Source organism: Leopardus geoffroyi, chromosome B4, assembly GCF_018350155.1.
Source record: "Leopardus geoffroyi isolate Oge1 chromosome B4, O.geoffroyi_Oge1_pat1.0, whole genome shotgun sequence".
Taxonomy (NCBI): domain Eukaryota; kingdom Metazoa; phylum Chordata; class Mammalia; order Carnivora; family Felidae; genus Leopardus; species Leopardus geoffroyi.
In genome coordinates, this window is record NC_059341.1 from 26,919,469 (window position 1) to 26,938,361 (window position 18,893).

Below are 18,893 nucleotides of genomic sequence, written 5' to 3' on the forward strand. Positions count from 1 at the left end.
TACTGGGGGTACGGGCTCAAATTTCTTTATCGATGGGATTTGTGATAACGTTTGGAGACTGTTGCCTGAGAGAGGAGCTTGCGCTTGAAAGGGAAGCCCTGGCCGAGTTGAGCAGTGACGAGGGCTGTTGTGGAGGAAGAAGAGAAAAGAAGAGTAAGGAAGGCCCAGAACGCAGTGATCACCCAAGTCCCAAGAAGTAGGATTCTAGAATCTCTAGGCAGTTGGGAACAAGAGTTAGGAACTCTTCTCTTGCTAAGGCTCTAAAGAAAGATTCTTGGTTGAAGACAGATCACTTTTGCCTTGTAAGAATGAGAAATGGCTTCACAGGGTGCAGGAAGCTCGTGTAAGCTGCCAGTCACCGACTGAGTGAGTAGAATAATGTTCCTTTCACAGAATCACCTGAGCACGATCGCTGCGGTGGGCACCAGGAATCTGCCTTTTTGATGAGACCTAAATTATTCCAGTGAAACCACCTGTCCCAAAGAACCAGTAAAAGCCACCTCTGGCTTGAAGGGCAGAGAACAGTGTGCTTGGGGCTACCACTTCTGTGAGGTCTTGTTTCATTTTGGTTTGTTGGTGACCAGTAAGATTCTAAGGGGACCCTTTCACGCAGGCGATAGAAACCAACTTAATATGTAAGCTCTGCATCATAAACCTCAGGTATCTCCCTCTCAGCGCCTAGCGCAGAGCTCACTGTTGTACCATTTCTGTTGGGACCATTTCTGGGAGGGATCAGATGAGTATCTTAGACTTTGTGACCTATACGGTCTCTAACACAACCACTCAACCCTGCGAAAAGCAGCCATACACGTTCTATTACCGAATGGGCATAGCTATGTTCCGATAAAACTTTATTTACAAAAGCAGGCCTGGGTTGCTGAGCCTTGCTATTCACCAGTATGTATTCTGTATACACCAGATGACCTTATTGCTTAGTTACTTTAAAGCCCCCATAGTGACTCTTCCTCTGGTCTTTCTGAATACTCAGCCCTGTTTTTAGCATCACCTTTCAATTGGAGAATGTAACTCTAGGAGAAGAAAGTAATAGCTTTAGAAATCTCTAGGCAATGGCAGAAAATTATGCTGGATGAAAATATGTATGAATATCAAGTTCAGTATCATAAATTTCACTCCACCCCCATCCCAGCAAGACTGCTGTATTTGGGGAAGACATTGCTTTGAGAGAGGAAGCACTTCTAGAAAACCAGTAGACAACAAGGCATGGAGCTCTTGATCCTACTCCCACTTTAAATAATTCAGTGGGGGTCTCTTTATGGCTTCTCCACTCCCACCACCAACACTTCCCTCCTCTTGTGATCCATGGTCATCTGTCCCCTCTTGCTCAACAGTCAATACCAAGACTTTTAAGGGAACCTATGCAGCAGTGATGGAGGGGCTCAGAAAAACATTGGCTTTGCAATATAACACTGATATTTTTGAAACGAGGGTCCCACATTTGGAAATGTATTAAGAGAATAGAAGAAAGATACGATGCTAAATCTTCTTATTTCATTTATTTTATTTTATTTTTATTTTTTGAGAGAGAGAGAGAGAGCATGCATGCAAGTGGCGGAGGGGTAGAGGGAGAGGAGGGGAGAATCTCAAACAGGCTCCATGTTGAGAATCTCAAGCAGGTTCCCCCCAATGTAGGGCTCATTCTCATGACTATGAGATCATGACCTGAGTTGAAATCAAGAGTTGGGTGCTTAACTAATCGACCCACCCAAGCACCCATAAGTCTTATTTCAATAAAGCCCCGATTAATAAATCTTAAAAGTTGTCCTTGCAGACCCATGTATCTGCCACCTCTGGTTGAAACTGGGGTGTATGTTTCCACATATATAAGGAATGCTTAACTCTTTGTATTCTATTTTGGTCTATTGATAGAGTTAAAATGGGACTCCTGGAAATGGAATGCCCTCTGGTTTCTAACTGAGCCTCAACAAAGAAGGGCTCATTTCTTTGCTGGTCTGATCCCAGAAACATAGCATTTACTTGAAAGTGACCATGAAGAAAATTATTAAGGAAAGAGCCTGTACTCATTCCTTCCTTGTACTGTTTACTCCTGTACTTTGTTTTTTTCCCCATGCTGCTCTGAAAGATCGAAAGAAACAGAAATTGGGGGGTGTGGGGGGTTGCTGGGCAAAGTGGGTGAAGGGGATGGGAGATACAGGCTTCCATTTATGGGATGAATAAGTCACAGGAATAAAAGACACAGCATAGGGAATATAGTCAATGATATTGCCAGAGCGTTGTATGGTGACACTTGTGATGAGCATAATGTAATGTATAAACTTGTCAAATTACCATGTTGTACAGCCAAAACTAACATAACACTGTATGTCAATTATACTCAAAATTTTTTTTCAATTTAATAATTAAAATAAAATAAAGTAAAATAAAAATAAAAGTACCAGGAAAATTCTAGGCAGAACCATCCACAACTGCGGCAGATTTGAAGATCTCAATGGCAACAGACTTATCTCAGGACTCAGGACAGAGCAAGATTTTTTGACGTGGTCTCCTGTCTTTGACAGGTTCTGCCTACAACAGACCTGGGGATGAAGGCTGCCAGCATCTTGGCCCTGATTAGCTGCCTGGTCACCGTCACTGAGTCCAAAGTCTACACTCGCTGTAAACTGGCAAAAATATTTTCAAGGGCTGGCCTGGACAATTACCAGGGCTTTAGCCTTGGAAACTGTGAGATTTCTTCCTTCCTGTTCTTTTTCTACTTTTGATCTCCCCCCCCCACCCCAACTGCCCGAGATATCAAAGTCTCCCCACACCTCCAGCCTTGGCTTGTCCCCAGCTCTTCCACGGTCTGCCCCACCAAGGACACCTGCTGGCTGTCCACATGTTCTTCTCAACCGCTGCTCTCTGGGGCTCCTGTCCCCCTCCCTGCCCCTCCTGTCCTCACCCTTGGAGTCCATCAGTCAGGGAAGGAGAAAACAACGCCACCCTTGCTGGCGCAGTAGGGGGAGGACCTGAGTTCCCATCTAGTCCAGGTGTAGCCACTGACAAGGTATGTGGCTTAGGGTGTGCTCCGTGGGTATACTACCTGCCCTGTCCTTCCCCAAGCTAGGTTGGGACCACAGCATTATTATAACATGTATAAAGAACTCTCCTCTAAGAGCAGGGTTGGAGGGGAAAACATACATTTACTGGCGTTTCTGGCTTTTTCCTCCTCTAGGGATCTGCATGGCATACTATGAGAGCCACTACAATACGACGGCGCAGACCCAGCTGGAGGATGGAAGCACTGACTATGGCATTTTCCAGATAAACAGCTTCACGTGGTGCAGACATGCTAAGCTACAGGAGAAGAACCACTGTCACGTCGCCTGCTCAGGTACGGTTTTGCTTTTCCAAAAATAACGTCCTGGGGGATAAAGGCAGGAAAGCTGATCATGGAACATCGACCCATTTTCTGTTTTAGCAGAGATTTCGAGTTCAGATGTGCAAGTAGGTCTATACCATGCCAACAAATTAGGAACAGCCCCCCTGGGTGACACTCAGGGTTCTGTGGCCTGCTTGCCCAATGAGGAGTTATTCCTTCTAGGATGGTTTTCATGAAGCCACCATAACAACAGAGGGGTGGACAGATGACTTTACTATCCTTTCACGCATAAGGACATGAAATATCTTCAACAGGAAGGAGAGAGTTGTTTGCCAACTGCTTTCCATAAGCAATTTGCTCGAAGTATGCATTTATGCTTATTTGTACAGAATGAGACCACTACACTTTAAATTTCTTAAACAGTGGAAATTAAGCTAGAATTCACTCCGAGGGTGCTACTTCAATTGTTTAAAAAATATGCATGTGCACCGAGTTGAGGCTGGCAGAAAGCATCAGACTTTAGGACATGTCGTATACTTTATGACGTTAAATGACTATAACCAGGCTGAGTTATGGTGGACTGCAGAGGACAAAGACGTTATGGATAAAGCCATGGAAAGTTTTGTAGACACAATGATATTTGATCTAAGACTTGGAAGATAAGTAAGATAAGTAAGATTTGGACATTCAGAGATGAATCATTTCAGGTGAAGGGAACAATGAAAGCTAAAAAGTGCACGTGGGGAGGTTTGGTGCACGCACAGAGAGCAGTGAGACATTTGTATTATCTAGAACAAAGGGAACATAAAGACAAATAACAGGACATGGGGTTGGAAAGGTTGATTACCACCTGGCTGTGAAGGGCCTTGGAGGCGAGGCTGAGACATGTGTACTGATCTCTGCCTGCAATCGGAAATCAACAGAGGCCAGTTGCTTGAGCACTGCTCCAGAAGGATTAATCTGCAAACAGGGTGTGAGATCGGTTGAAGAAGAGACCGTTCAAGTGCCACTGCAAGTGTGGAGGGGAGAGAAAGATCTGAATGATGGCCATGGCTGGGAGTCATGGAGAATAACATGCAAGAGATACTCAACCAATCATCTCCACTCTACAACGCGAGGACAGGGGTTCATCTGTTTTGTTCACTGAGGTATCCTCATTGCCCAGAGTGGTACCTGGCCATAGTTTCGGGGTTCAAGAGATATTCGTTAAATAAATGAATGGAAGGAATGAGAAGCAAGGGTGAAGACACGGAGTTATAAGATATTCTGTGGCGAACACCTTAGAAGCAAAAAATAAACTTTTAATTTCCTTTTGACACTACTATGTAATCAGTACATATGTCTGAATGTATGAAAGATTGAACAATGTGTTAATTTTCTAGTAAATTGTCCCTACACCTACATTAAAGCAGAATGCTCACTAACTCCTGAGGCAGAGCACACAATTGTCGATCAACTCTTAATTTAGAACATTCTTTTGATGAGCCAAAATCTACCTCCTTAAAGCTTTCTTCCATTAATTCTAGTTTTTCTTCTGGATTTATTCAAAATGAATTTGTTCAGCCTTATACATAGAAACTGATTTAAATGCTTGAAAATGACTAGTCGATATTTCTTGTCTTTAATTCCTTACCTTCTGGACTAAAACATTCAGTATCTTCACCTTCCTACAGGTGTGAATTTTAAACCCCTCCCATCCACAGTCTATTTCATTAGCATCCCCAAGAACTTGCCAATGGAGTGAGGCTTCCAGTTAAACCCAGCAACTAGACATGTACGTTTTTAAAAATTTATTTCTTTAAATTCAAGTTAGTTAGCATACCATGCAGTATTGGTTTCAGGAGTAGAACCCACGGACATGCACATTTTTAGAAGCTGAAAAGCAGGAGGACAAGGGCTGGCTAAGTTAGTAATTAGAGAAATTTGAGTCCTAAACTGACAGTGGGAAAAGCCAAGAAGCAACCACAGAATCCTAAAAGGGCTCAGAAATCAGCAGGATCAGCTAATTCCGGAAACTCGAGTGAAGGTAGGTAGAAAATAGGAGGATCGATTGGAAGTCCAATTAAGGAGCAGCTAGACCATCAGATTCCCTTCCTGACTCTATTTAGCTACTGACTGCTCCTCCCCAATCCTGGCAGAATACTGGAGCTTTCCCTTCTGGAGAGAGCAAGTAAAAAGTCCCTCAGCTGAGGGAGCTCAACACCCTGTGAATGGGAGAGCTCCATACTGAAGACATGGGAGATTGAATTGAAGTTTCCATAGTCCCAGTCACTTTCCTCCAGTTAGATCTCAGAATGATGGAAGCCAGAAGAGAAGATTCTGTTCTGGGGGATTCAGACAGATGAAAAGGAAATAACTGAAGATTCTGAGTGGGACCTCTCCATGAACAAAACTAGCCAGAATTCCCTATAGTGAGATACCTAGTTGAAAATCTCAGTGTCTGTATACAGAATTCCCAATCAGCCTTTTAGTCTCTCTTTCTTAAATAAGTGCAGATAACCGAAGATCACCAGACATCATTGAAGCGTCATTGACGTGAAAGAATGAGACAAAGTAAAACAAAACAAAAACAAAACGGAAAAAAACCAAAATCAGATAAAAGTAGCTTGTTGAAAGCAGAGATGATACAGAGACGTGAACATTTCAAATGAAAAAGGAAACTATCATTAATATTTTCATATAGATAAACATGTCAGTCATATCAATGAAACAAGAAAAGGATGCTTTCTTTTATAAAAACAGAAGAAACATTTAGAGAACAAGAGCCCCTGGAAATTTAAAATATGATCGCAGACATGAAAACCTCCATAGATAAGTTGGAAGATAAGATTAAGGAACTCTCTCTAAAAGCAGAATGAAGAAGAAAGAGACAGATGGAAAATAGGGGAAGTAAGGATAAGAAAAATAAATGGATCTGAGTAATACAAGTTTCAGCAGGATAAGAAGGGAAACAGTAGACAGAGTGACATCTTTCAAAAATATTTCCAGGACAGAAAGGCACGCATCTCCAATTTATAAGGTTCATCACGGGAGGAGTACACTCAATTAACGTAGATTCACATTAAGGCACAGCCTCATGAAATTTCAGAAAACTGGAGAGTATTAGAATACACTAATTCTTCAAGGAGAGAGAGAAACATGTTCCCTACAGAAGATCAAGCATCAGAGTGGCATCAGACTTCTCAATATCAACGCTGGGAAGCTAGACGAAAATAGAGTCCTGTCTTTAAAATCTTGAAGAAAAGCTATTTCCAATCTAAATTTCCACACTAGCCGAATCCTCAATATTTTATGAGTATAGAATGAATAGATTTTGAGACAAACAAGTTGTCTTTCCTACAGAAAGAATCCCGACTTGGTAAAACATAACCAATTCAAACTAAGTAATTCAGAAATTTTTAAAAGGGAGCTACTTACAAAAGTACAGTCAGATTGCAGGGAAACGCCAGGAGTATTGAAGTAAGGGATTCGAAACAGCAAACCATTACTGACTCCTGGCCCAAGGGGAAATGGAGAGAGAGCCGTGACCCACACCCAGGTACAGGGTCCGTATGGCAAAGGCTACCTTGTAGGAGCTGTGACCTTCCATCGATGGACACAGTTTGTTCTTGGGGACCGGACAGAAAAAAAATCTGAGGAAACGTATACATCCCAACTTCACTGTCCTTTTCCCTTGCAATCTCCTGCTGGTGTTCACCGTTCAACTCTGAAGTCAGAGGAGGGGGCGGGCGGATGGGGGGTGTCTACTGATGTCATCCATGTAGATCAGTCTCTTAGTGCACAGAAAAAGGTGTTCCACCAAAAGGACAAGGTAAACCAAGAAATAGGTAGACACAGATCCACAAAACAAGACATTTCAATAAAGGAGAGAGCCAAAGGGAAGGCCCAAGATGATTATAAGGGATGATCCCAGGATGAATTTTTACACTTGATTTCTAAAATGATTCTATTGCAGTAGTCTATATGGTTTCAAACCTTCAAAATGATTTGAACCTTATTTGTGACATAGATCTATGGTCACCATACAGCATATGATTAGGGCAAATGTGCATTTGAAAAAATTATGTGTATTCTACAGTTGCTAGGTGGATATTCTATACTACATATATATATATATATATATATATATATAATAAGCATCTATACTATATGTATATTTTATAATTATCTATAAGTATATTATATACTTATTTTCTTATTCTATCAAGTAATGAGAAAGATGTATTGAAATCTCCAACTATAAAATTACAATTTACATATTTCTTCTTTCAGATTTGTCCATTTTTGAAGCTCTGTTATTAGATACATACATATTGAGGACTGTTAAATCTTCCTAATTAGTTGACCCTTTTATCGTTAGTGCCAATGCCCCTCCTTAACTCTGATAATATTTCTTATCCCCAAATCTACTTTACCTGATAGTACTATAGTGATTCAGTTTCCTTTGCACAATATTTCTTTCCATTCTGTTACTTAAAAATTTTTTTAATGTTTATTTAATTTTGAGAAAGAGAGAGAGAGCACAAGCAGGGGAGGGCAGAGAGAGAGGAAGACACAGAATCTGAAGCAGGCTCCAGGCTCTGAGCTATCAGCACAGAGCCCGATGCGGGGCTCAAACTCACAAACAGAGAGATCATGACCTGAGCTGAAAGTCAGACATTCAACCAACTGAGCCACCGAGGCTCCCCACCATTTTTTTACTTTTCACTTATCTACATCTTTATATTTACTGTGAATTTCTTACAGACAATACATAGTTAGGTGTTGCTTTTATATCCGGTCCAACAGTTTCTGCTTTTTGTTAAGAATTTTTAGACCGGGGGGCGCCTGGGTGTTTCATTCGGTTAAGTGTCCAACTTCGGCTCAGGTCATGATCTCACAGTTTGTGAGTTCAAGCCCCACATCGGGTTCTGGGCTGTCAGCTCAGAGCCTGGAGCCTGCTTCAGATTCTGTGTCTCCCTCTCTCTCTGCCCTCCCCCCCCCTTCTCTCTTTCTGTGAAAAATGAATAAAATATTAAAAAAATTTTAACAACAAAAAAAAGAATTTTTAGACCAGAGGTCAGCAAACTCTATTCTTTCTTTCTTTCTTTCTTTCTTTCTTTCTTTCTTTCTTTCTTTCTTTCTTTCTTTCTTTCTTCTTTCTTTCTTTCTTTCTTTCTTTCTTTCTTTCTTTCTTTCTTTCTTTCTTTCTTTCTTTCTTTCTTTCTTTCTTTCTTTCTTTCTCTCTTTCTTTCTTTCTTTCTTTTCTTTCTTTCTTTCTTTCTTTCTTTCTTTCTTATATTTCATTGTGGTTTATTTTTTTAACATTTTAAACATTTAACATTGTAAACATTTAAATCCAAGTTAACATGTAGTATAATAATGATTTCAGGAACAGAATTTAGTGATTCATCACTTACATATAACACCCAGTGCTCATCCCAACAAGTGCCCTCCTTAACGCCCATTGTCCATTTAGCTCATCCCCTCACCCAACACCCCACCAGCAACCCTCAGTTTGTTCTCTGTATTTGAGAGTCTCTTATGGTTTGTCTCCCTCTTTGTTTATATCTTATTTTTACTTCCTTTCCCCTACGTTCATCTGTTTTGTTTCTTGAATTCCACCCGTGAGTGAAATCATATGATATTTGTCTTTCTCTGACTGACTTATTTTGCTTGGCATAACACACCCTAGTTCCATCCACACTGTCGCAAATGGCAGGATTTCATTCTTTTTAATCACCGAGTAATATTCCCTTCTTTTCCACATCTTCTTTATCCATTCGTCAGTCGATGGACATCTGGGCTCTTTCCATACTTGGGCTATTGTCGATAGTGCCAGCAAATTGGTTTTTTAAAGGGCCAGATAGTAAATTTTTTAGTGTTGTATACAGTCTCGGTTGGAACTTTCGACTCGCCGTGTAGCACAAAAGCAGTCATAGAGAAGATGCGAATGAGTAAGCGTGGCTGTGTTCCCATAAAACTTTATTTACAAAAACAGAGCATAGGCCTGTGGGCCAGTTTGCTGGACGTTAGATCATTTATATCCAATGTGATTACTTACACGGTTACTTTAAAATCCACTGTCTTGGGTTTTTTTGTTTGTTTTCTCTTAGTGCCATCTAGTTCGGGTTCGGTTTTTTCTGCCTTCTTTTGGATTATTGGATATTTTTCAGTACTCTCTTTCCTCCATTGGCTTGTTAGCTGCACTTCCGTTTTATTTACAACGGTTACTCTAAGGTTTACAACACGCATCATCTTCTCACATTCTACCTTCAAATAACATTATACTCATGTATAATACACGAGTCTTATAACTATATACTTACTTCCCCATCCCATCCTTTATGCTGTGTTGCCCTGCACCTTACTTCAACGTGTTATATACACCTCATGCATTTTTGCCTGAAGCAATTATCTTTTAAGTAAATTTTTTAACTGAGGAAAAGGGTCTCTTTATATTTGCCACACATTTACCATCTCCAACACTCCTCACTCCTTTAGTGGAATTCGTTTGGGTAGGCAGTTGAGCGATATCATTTTCCTCCAGCCTAAAGAATATCCTCCAGTATCTTTTTTGGAGTAGAGGTCTACTAAAAAGCATTTTCTCAGCTTTTATCTGCCTGAAAATGTCTATATTTCATTTTTTTCTTTGAGGGCTATTTGCTCTCCATATAAAATTCTAAGCTGGAGGCTGTTTTTCTCTAAATGTGTTAAAGATACGCTTCGTCTTCTGGCTCATTTTGTTTTTTTGAGAAACTGGTGATCTTCTGATTTGCATCCCCAGGGTGTAATGTCTCTTTTTTTTTTCTACCTGCATTTAAGGTTTCTTTATAATGTCCAATTTTCAGCAATGTGATCACGAAGTCTGTTTTCTTATGTTTATCTTACTTGATATTCATTAACATTTTGGATCCCTGGGTTTATAATTTTCATCTTTTCTCCTTTGAAAATTCTAATGACACATGCGTTAGATCACTTGATATTGTCCCATAGGTCACCGACACTCTTCTTTTTTTCAATCTTTTCCCCTTTCTGTGTTTTATTTTCAATAGCTTCCATTGCTATATCTTCACATTCTCTGGTCTTTTTTCTGAAGTGCCTAATCTATTAAATTCATTAATTGAATTTTTCATTTCCGATATTGTGTATTTTCAGTGCTGGGTGATCAGCTTATCAATTTCATTTCCCTCATTTTATTCATGTTTTTGTTTAAGTCCTTGATATCAATAAGCATATTTATAAATTATTTTACATTCCTTGCCTGGTAATTCAATAAGCTGTGCCATTTCTGGGTCTTAACATTGACTGCTCTTTCCCCCGGTTATGGGTCACATTCTTATACCTCTTTGCACATATAATAACATTTTGTTGGATACTAAACATAGTATGTATTACATTTTTAAGTGTCTCAATTATGTTGTCAAGGTCCTTTAAGGACTATTGGATTTCATCTTGGCAAGTCATTAATTCTGATCGGCTTGACCCTGTTAATACTTGCTTTTAAATTGTGGTAGGGAAGTTCGCTAGTAGTATTTATGGTAGGGCTAATTTAACCCAACTACGAAGGCATAGCTTTTCTAGTGTCTTTTGAATGTCCAGGGGTTCACCAAGCTCTCTTCCCTCTGACTACTCAGAAAACAAATGTCTCCCAGCCCTGTGTGAGCTCTGTAATTGTACAGGTCCCTGGTAATCGTTTTCTAACTAGCTTCGTGGAGTTTTACCCCTTGCGAACCCAGTTAAGCTTTCGGTCAAAAACTCAGTGGAATCCCTATGCAGATTTCTGGTGTTGTCCTTCTGGGTGGCCCCTTCCTCTCAGATTCTCTTCTCCACAAATTCCACTTGCCTTGGCCTCTTATCTCTGTCTCCTCCACTTAAACTGCCATCTGCCTGGGTTTTACCTTTCTTGCTTGAACAGTGCCTCTGGGCAGAAACTCACGGCAATCATAAGACTCTCCTCATTTGGTTTCTATCTTTCAAGGGTCACGATCCTGCATTGCTTGCTGTCTAATGTCTGAAAATAATGTTTTCATATATTTGTCTAGTTTTCTAGCTGTTTACAGTGGGAGAGAAAATCTTGTGACTCCGTCACGACCACGCTTGACTTTGCTTGCAGTTGACTAATTTAATATTGTTCAATTTAGTTTGAAATAAGGAAGTCTGGGGCAAACAGATATCTGCAAGGCAATCTTGAATTCTAGGAAATGAAAATGTTGGACTGTTCATGGTGAGAGGTGAAGGAACTCTCGTATCTGCTTTCTCATCATAAAGAGCATGGGATTTTCAGAGACAGCTTTAAAATAGAAAACAGGATGTTGGTTTTATATCCTAATCACCCCTTAGTAACTGGCTTCCCTCAGCCTCAGGCCAGAGAAGCTTTAATTATGGACGATGTTATTCTGTCCCATATATTACAGAAGTAGGGACATTTGTCATGGGAACTGGGAAACAAGTTAGCATTGGGGTATCTTTACAAGAAACATTACATTTCATAAATGTATGGTTCATATGTACCTCCTGCCCATCTTCCAAAGCTATACCATCTCCTCACACCCATACCAAATTGTGTTTCCAGAATTCCTGCCTACCTTCCCCAAACTATTTAGACAGAATATTTGTATATATATGTATGTATAAATATAAACATATATATGTGTATGCACACACATGATAATAAAATATCAATCTTTATTTTCCTCTAATAGCACAGACCTCTTTAAAATGAGAGATGTTTGGGGGGGGGGAGGTGATTTTTGTCTCTCGTACCTAGTCTCGTCTACCTATATTAATCTCTATTTCTCATCAGCCTGGTATCTGAGTTGGCCTTTGTCACTTCAGAGAGGGGAAGGAGGTTTAAATTGTAGGCATGGTAGTGATATTTTAGTTGGAAGGCAGAAGGATGCTGGCGAGAGACAGACAGACTTTATAGCAGAACCAACTTACCTGAAAATAAGTTATTCTTTTTTGTAGATTGTTGCCATTTTCTGTTGTTGGATGTGGGAGAATAAACTATTCAGCTGAATAATGCTTTGCTGTTCAACAGAACGCTTTGACTGGACAGACTTGTCTATTTAAAGTAAATTGAGCAGAAGCAATTCTTGGCATGGATCCTTGTAAACACTTGCTCTCTTGACTCATTTCTGCCCCTCTGCTGCCCCTCTGTGGTGGTTTCCTTGTGTCTTCGCATCTCAGCACCTCAAGTTCGTGTTTCCCAGCCCCCGTCTTCCTCAACAAATTTTCCTGAGCCAATTCAAAGTCACGTCCAACTAGCACTTTGAAAACATCTCATTTAGGCAACATAAAGTTATCGCAAAATGGGAGACTGACAAACTTTACAAGGTCTCCACCACATGGTTCTGCAGCAGCTAATCTCCAGCCAGTGACTGGAGCTACCAATGGCTACCAATGGCTACACAGCATCTCCAGCCAAGCAAACTGCCTTACCCCAAACACAAGCCTTCCACTTTGTGTTCCAGTCCTGTCTTCCCGCGTGTTCCAGTCCTGGCATGATAGAATACTCTCTACTTCTTGCCCACTATGTATAATTTATGTCCTTCCCACCCCTTGAGGCCCCACTGAACCCACTTCTCTTAGGCAACAGTCTCCAACCACTTCCTAATACAAACCCCACGATATCTCAGCACTTATCAAGAATTTATACACACAGGGGCACCTGGGTGGCTCAGTCATTTAAGCATCCGACTCTTGATTTCGGCTCAGGTCATGATCTCTAGGTTCATGGGATAGAGTTCTGAGTTGGTCTCTGCGCTGATAGCATGGACCCTGCCTGGGATTCTCTCTCTCTCTCTCTCTCTCTCTCTCTCTCTCTCTCTCTGCTCTTCCCCAACTCATGCATGCGTACACACATACACACGTGCTCTCTTTCTCTCTCTTTCAATAAATAAACATTAAAAAAATAATTATGCACACAAAATAAAGTGTTTCTATGTAATTGGAATGCGTATCAGATACCGAGAATTTAAGTTTGGATAATCTCCTAATAAATAATTACTTGAAAAATTAATAAAGTATTTATATTTTTATTGTCAACTTCATTAGCATATAGTCTTATAAGCAGAAATTTTTGCTTAAGTGGCCATGTTGGAAGGAAGCAGTGGAGACAACAGAATTTAAGCCCTAGGTTTGCATGCAGACTCATTTACTGGGTGTAGACCTCAGTTTAATGGGCTAATAATGGTACTCACCCACATGGTTGTTCCAAGTCCTAACAGAGATAATACATGAAGGGACTTAACATGAGCCTGACACAGAGTATTTTTTCTATAAAGGCAGGTGTTAGTAACAGTAATTGCTATTCTAACTATTCATCTCTCTAGAAACAAGGTGCATATAAGCTAACAAAGCTTTAATTTTCACTGTGTATCAAAGGATGAATTTGAATATATTGTCCCAATTTGTCATCACTTATAGCTCATATTTTTCATTAATTTTCTCTTGTTTAGCAGAATTTTGTTTTAAATTTAAAAACCACCACATTTGGGGGTGCCTGGGTGGCTCAGTCGGTTAAGTGTCTGATTTTGGCTCAGGTCATGATCTCGTGATTCATGAGTTCGAGCCCCGCATCAGGCTCTGTGCTGACAGCTCAGAGCCTGGAGACCGTTTCAGATTCTGTGTCTCCCTCTGTCTCTGCCCCTCCCCTGCTCATGCTCTGTCTCTGTCTGTCTCAAAAATAAATTAAAAACATTAAAAAAAAATTAAAAAAAAAAAACCACCACATTTGGATGAATTTGCTTAAAGCAATCTATCACTACCCGTATCTTCTGGTTTAGCTTATCTGAGAAAGCAACTTAATTAGCAACTAAGTTGGCATACTCAAGAAAAACACCATTTTCAACTGAGTTTACAAAATAATTTTGTGTTTTAGCGATCCATTTGATCGCAATATGATTCTTTTTTTGTTATATTTTTCTGAAAATAAAAATAATGCATTTCTACTGTAAAAAAATTAGAAACATGCAGGGAAGACTTAAAGCATTGGTGATGCCACAATTTAGAGCTAAACCTTCAAATACTGGTGGCTATGACTATCTTTTTATTTTCTCTCTAAACCGGTGCTGTCCAATCGTACCTTCTGTGACGACGGAAATGTTTTCTGGGCTATCCAATATGAGAACGACTAGCCACAATAAAGACGTTATAAAGCATCTGAAATGTAGTGAGAGCACCTGATGAACTGAAGTTCTGATTGTATAAATTCATTCAGATTTCAATAGCCCCATATAGCTAATGTCTACCAAATTGAATGGTGTAGCTCTAGGTGGATCTTTTTACAATCCTGAGAACTTCATATTGGGAGCATTTCCCACTATTATGAAACCACGTCAACCCGTGATTTTAAATGGCACCTTATTCCATTCTGTGGAGGTATTATTATTAATGTGAACGTCCCTAATTATGAGGCAATTAGATCTCTTACGCTTGAAAATCAATTTCCTCTTACACACTAAGCTGCAATAAACTACTCTGTAAATAAATCTTTGTCTCAGGTCGTAATGAATTCCTTAAGATAGGCCCAGAAAGAGAAATTGCTAGCTGAAAGGATAAGAACCACTTCAAGGCTCTTGACACATGCTGTTCAATTGCTTTCCTGAAAAGCTGAACCCGTTATATTCTCACCAGGAAGTACGGAAGAGTGCCTATTTCATCGCACCCTTGTCAACACGGAGTATTACCCCATTCTTTCAAGATCTTTGCTTAATTGATAAATAAAAACGCCATCAAATGGCTCCTGCTTTTATGTCTTCGATCAGTGGTTGTGATGGGCAGGGAGATGGACAGCCCAGATTCCCCTTGAAGGGAAGATGTCTGGCTTCTGCGACATCTGCGCATTTGTAGAAGTCTACCCGGTACCTCCTTTAGGGTCTGTCTTAACCACAGAGGACTGTCTAATCTCACACTGTGCCCCTCTTCAGCAGTCCACACCCAGGGACTGAGTGATGCAGAGGCCTAAGGACGTAGCCATTTGGGGGCACCTGGGTGGCTCAGTTGGCTCAGGTCGTGATCTCATGGTTCACGGGATGGACCCCTGTGTTCAGTAAGGAACGCTAAGAGTGAGGAGCGCTCTTGGGATCCTCTCTGTCCTCTCTCTGCCCTTCCCCGTGCATGCATGCACATGTACACTCGCTGTCTCTCAAAATAAGTAAATAAACGTTAAAAAAAAAAAAAGACTTAGCTATTTGGGCACAACTTGGCCAACTTCGGTGAGCCTGCATCACAACTGAGTATCTCCATCGGCGCAGTCCTGCTTCTGGCCTCTTCCTTCCACAGATGTGGATCTCTGATACGTGTTGGCATCCCAAACCCGTCTTTGCATTTGCTTCTGAAGAACCTGCCATTCAACAGAAGTGATGCTAGACTTTATACTTTTTGCCTTTTTCTGTCATGTTTGCATTGAGGATTTTGAGCCCACTTCTGGACAAGCAGGAGAGAATGCAGACACCAATGATTTCATTTGCAATCAAACGATTCCTTATGTCTGAAAGCCATAGAAAAAATAACAAAGACTAATGTATTTGACATAAAAAATTTGCCTATGATAAACACCTTGGGTAGAACTTGCTTTTAATGCACAAACTGCAAAGTTAAATGGACAAGGTTCATATTTACCTATAAGGAGATCGCATGTGTCAAAGTAACCCAAGTAGAGAAAACCTTGTACTTACTGTGGCTCTTACTTGTGTGTTTCTTCAGGACACAGAAAACATTCTCCTACTGCGTCTTTTTAAAAAAAAAAATATTTTAGGGGCGCCTGGGTGGCTTAGTCGGTTAGGCGGCCGACTTAGGCTCAGGTCATGATTTCGTGGTCCGTGAGTTCAAGCCCTGCATCGGGCTCTGTGCTGACAGCTCAGAGCCTGGAGCCTGTTTCAGATTCTGTGTCTCCCTCTCTCTGACCCTCCCCCGGTCATGCTCTGTCTCTCTCTGTCTCAAAAATAAATAAACGTTAAAAAAAATAAAAAAAAATTATTTTAGAGAGACAGCATGTGCATGAGGGAAAGGGAGGGACAGAGAGAGAGAGAGAGAGAGAGAGTCTTAAGCATCTGAACATGGAGCTCGATGCCCGATGTGGGGTTCATTCCCATGACCCTGGGATCGTGACCTGAGCTGAAATCAAAAGTCAGATGCTCAAAGTCCCAGGCGCCACCTACTATGTCTTCTCTAAACACATTTCCAAAAACCCTTCAGGACTAAAACTTCAAAAAGTCAAGATATTCTACTCTAGAAATTTAAAAAAAAAAATTCTTTGGTTTGTGAAGAAGCTCAACAAAAATAAGAATGCATCTCCGAGTTCTTCCTACCCTCCTGTTCCAAAAAATAGTGACTGGGGGCTCCCCTCAAATAACAGTCTCAGCTAATACTGTACTTCTCTGTTTTACAGCCTTGCTCACTGACGACCTCACAGATGCGATTATCTGTGCCAAGAAAATTGCTAAAGAGACAGAAGGGATGAACTATTGGTAAGAGTCTTCTTGGGAGACTTGGACCGACCAGGGCAAAAAACCAACCGTGTGTCCATTCATCATGGCTGCAGCGGGCACTGACAAACTCCCCTTTGCAGAATGGTCCAATGATTTTAATGGGACCTTGTCTATACCCTCCCCCATGAGTGTGTGGGTGTACCATGAGCACCGTGAAAGGGGTTTCTACGGGGAGGAGAGATGTTATGAGTCATGGCGGTGTGTGATTGTCTTTCACATTAAGATGGTCCAAACAGTGGAACGATAGGTATTTTCGAATGTGAATTGCTGGTGAAGGCAATACACCAGAGGGAAAAAGCTTGAGCTTGTTCAACTTTTGGATATAGTTTTGGAGAGCTAGAGCAACATTTTGTGGGGAGAGAGAACAGGAAGCAGCGAGAGAAGAATAACCACGTCAGCCATACCCTACATTAGCTGGAAACAGCCCTAGGACTGTGCAGAGACATGGTTTCTGGTGCTCACTGTCAATTTCTGAGGCTGGGTGTCTTATGAACATTGCCAACCAGGTCACCCACCTGGGGACCTGAATTTTCAGAGGCGGAGGTGTTTAACTAAATGACCCATCCTTATGCAAGTTGTTTACCTGTTGCTGAGGCTAATAAGGACTAGGAGAAAATCAAGGAGAGAGAAGTCTTAACTAGGCACAGGGACAGAGTCCTTGGATCTCAGAAATGAATAAAACAAAATCCTGGGTGCTGCTGGTTGTTTTGGTTAATTACCTATGGTTTTGGACCTAAGAATATTTGGACTGTCATGCTTCTTTCTGTTCTTCCTGCTTCCCTGTCCTCCTCAGGCAAGGCTGGAAGAAACACTGCGAGGGCAAGGACCTGTCTGAATGGAAAAAGGGATGCGAGGTCTCCTGAACCGGAACCGGACCCAGGACGCTCTGCAACAAGTCCCTAGGATTTGTAGTATGTCAAAATGCTGGTATCACCTTGTCCCCCTTCCTCTTGATGTTCCTTCTCAAAGTTGGAGAGGGAAAACTAAGTTATCATTTTAAGGAAATAAATATTTTCTCTTAAGTATCTTTACCTCACCCAGACTCCATCTCAGTGATGTCATAAAAGCACCCTGGTTAAGATTTGGAAAGTCACCTGCAAAATGTTCTGGCTCCAGGAGGAACGAAATTCTGCCATCATGATAAGGATTACTGGTTCCTGTGGCCCTGAAACAGCTTCTCATTTACAAAGAATACTCCCAGGTCACGGAGAACACTAGATGAATGACCATAGTTTGCTGACTTCTGTCCTGAAGCACTAGGTCACTCTTCTGGTCAGCAGACACACAGTCCTTCCTCAGCTTACCACTGCCAGAGAGAATGTTCTCTGCCCTCTAGGCAATCCTGACGGACACGCCAATGGAAATAAAGTGGTGAAGTGAAGCTCTCATCTCCAACGTTAGGAGAGTTCCCCATGTTGTTCCAACACCTGTTCAAATGAAATCTATCAAATTCAAAACTATACTAACATCTCATGGTAAAATTGCTTCCAGCCTTAGACCTTTAGATTTTAGTACTTGGGTCAGGGAACTGGTGATGATCTGAAGGACGCTTTATGACATGTAACCCAGAGCTGAGGAACTCAGACCCTCAAGAGCTATTCCCAGAAAGCCCTCTGCTCCAGGCAAGGATGGCCCACATGGCAGGCAAGCTTTGGTCTGCCGAGTTTTTTCTTGTCTGTTCTCTGTCCTGCTGGGGCAGAGGTGGTTGGGGCTGTGTTATTGTAACTTTACATGGAAAGCTCTAGTTGAATGCAATCTGACCTCAAGAATGCACTCAGTTAAGGGTTGTTGAAGAAATGGTTATGCCTATCGTTATTTGTAAATAAGTTTCCCACTTACAAGAAAGCCCCCACTGGTCAGACTGATGAGTTTTGTGATAGCACCTAGCTGACCCATAAACATTCTCTAGTTGCCAACTGCCTGGGCTTTACCATTGGCCCATTTCACAGCCACTGGCTTCACTTGCAGGCATAGGCTTTAAAAAATCCAAACTGCTACTTTCCCAAAGAATATAAACGTCTCATATGTGCTAAACAAACATAATTCAGTGACAATTTAACAGGCATTACAAACCAGGGGGA

At 41.1% G+C, this 18,893-nt stretch overlaps 1 protein-coding gene across 1 annotated transcript; it reads left to right on the forward strand.

Moving 5' to 3' along the window:
• The first annotated feature begins 247 nt into the window (after positions 1 to 247).
• On the forward strand, positions 248 to 17,848 carry LOC123590655 (lysozyme-like protein 1). The gene is made up of 5 exons (XM_045464047.1): positions 248 to 366; positions 2,538 to 2,700; positions 3,191 to 3,349; positions 16,713 to 16,791; positions 17,606 to 17,848. Exons 2-5 carry the CDS (start codon positions 2,562 to 2,564, stop codon positions 17,673 to 17,675), a joined length of 447 nt encoding a protein of 148 aa, XP_045320003.1. The 5' UTR covers positions 248 to 366; positions 2,538 to 2,561; the 3' UTR covers positions 17,676 to 17,848.
• The last annotated feature ends 1,045 nt before the right edge of the window (positions 17,849 to 18,893 follow it).

Coding starts and splice junctions, on each gene's coding strand:
- LOC123590655 (XM_045464047.1), top strand. CDS start 2,562: ATGAAGGCTGCCAGCATCTTGGCCCTGATTAGCTGCCTGGTCACCGTC. Junction 2,701..3,190: donor GGGCTTTAGCCTTGGAAACT/GTGAGATTTCTT, acceptor TTCCTCCTCTAG/GGATCTGCATGGCATACTAT. Junction 16,792..17,605: donor ACAGAAGGGATGAACTATTG/GTAAGAGTCTTC, acceptor TGTCCTCCTCAG/GCAAGGCTGGAAGAAACACT.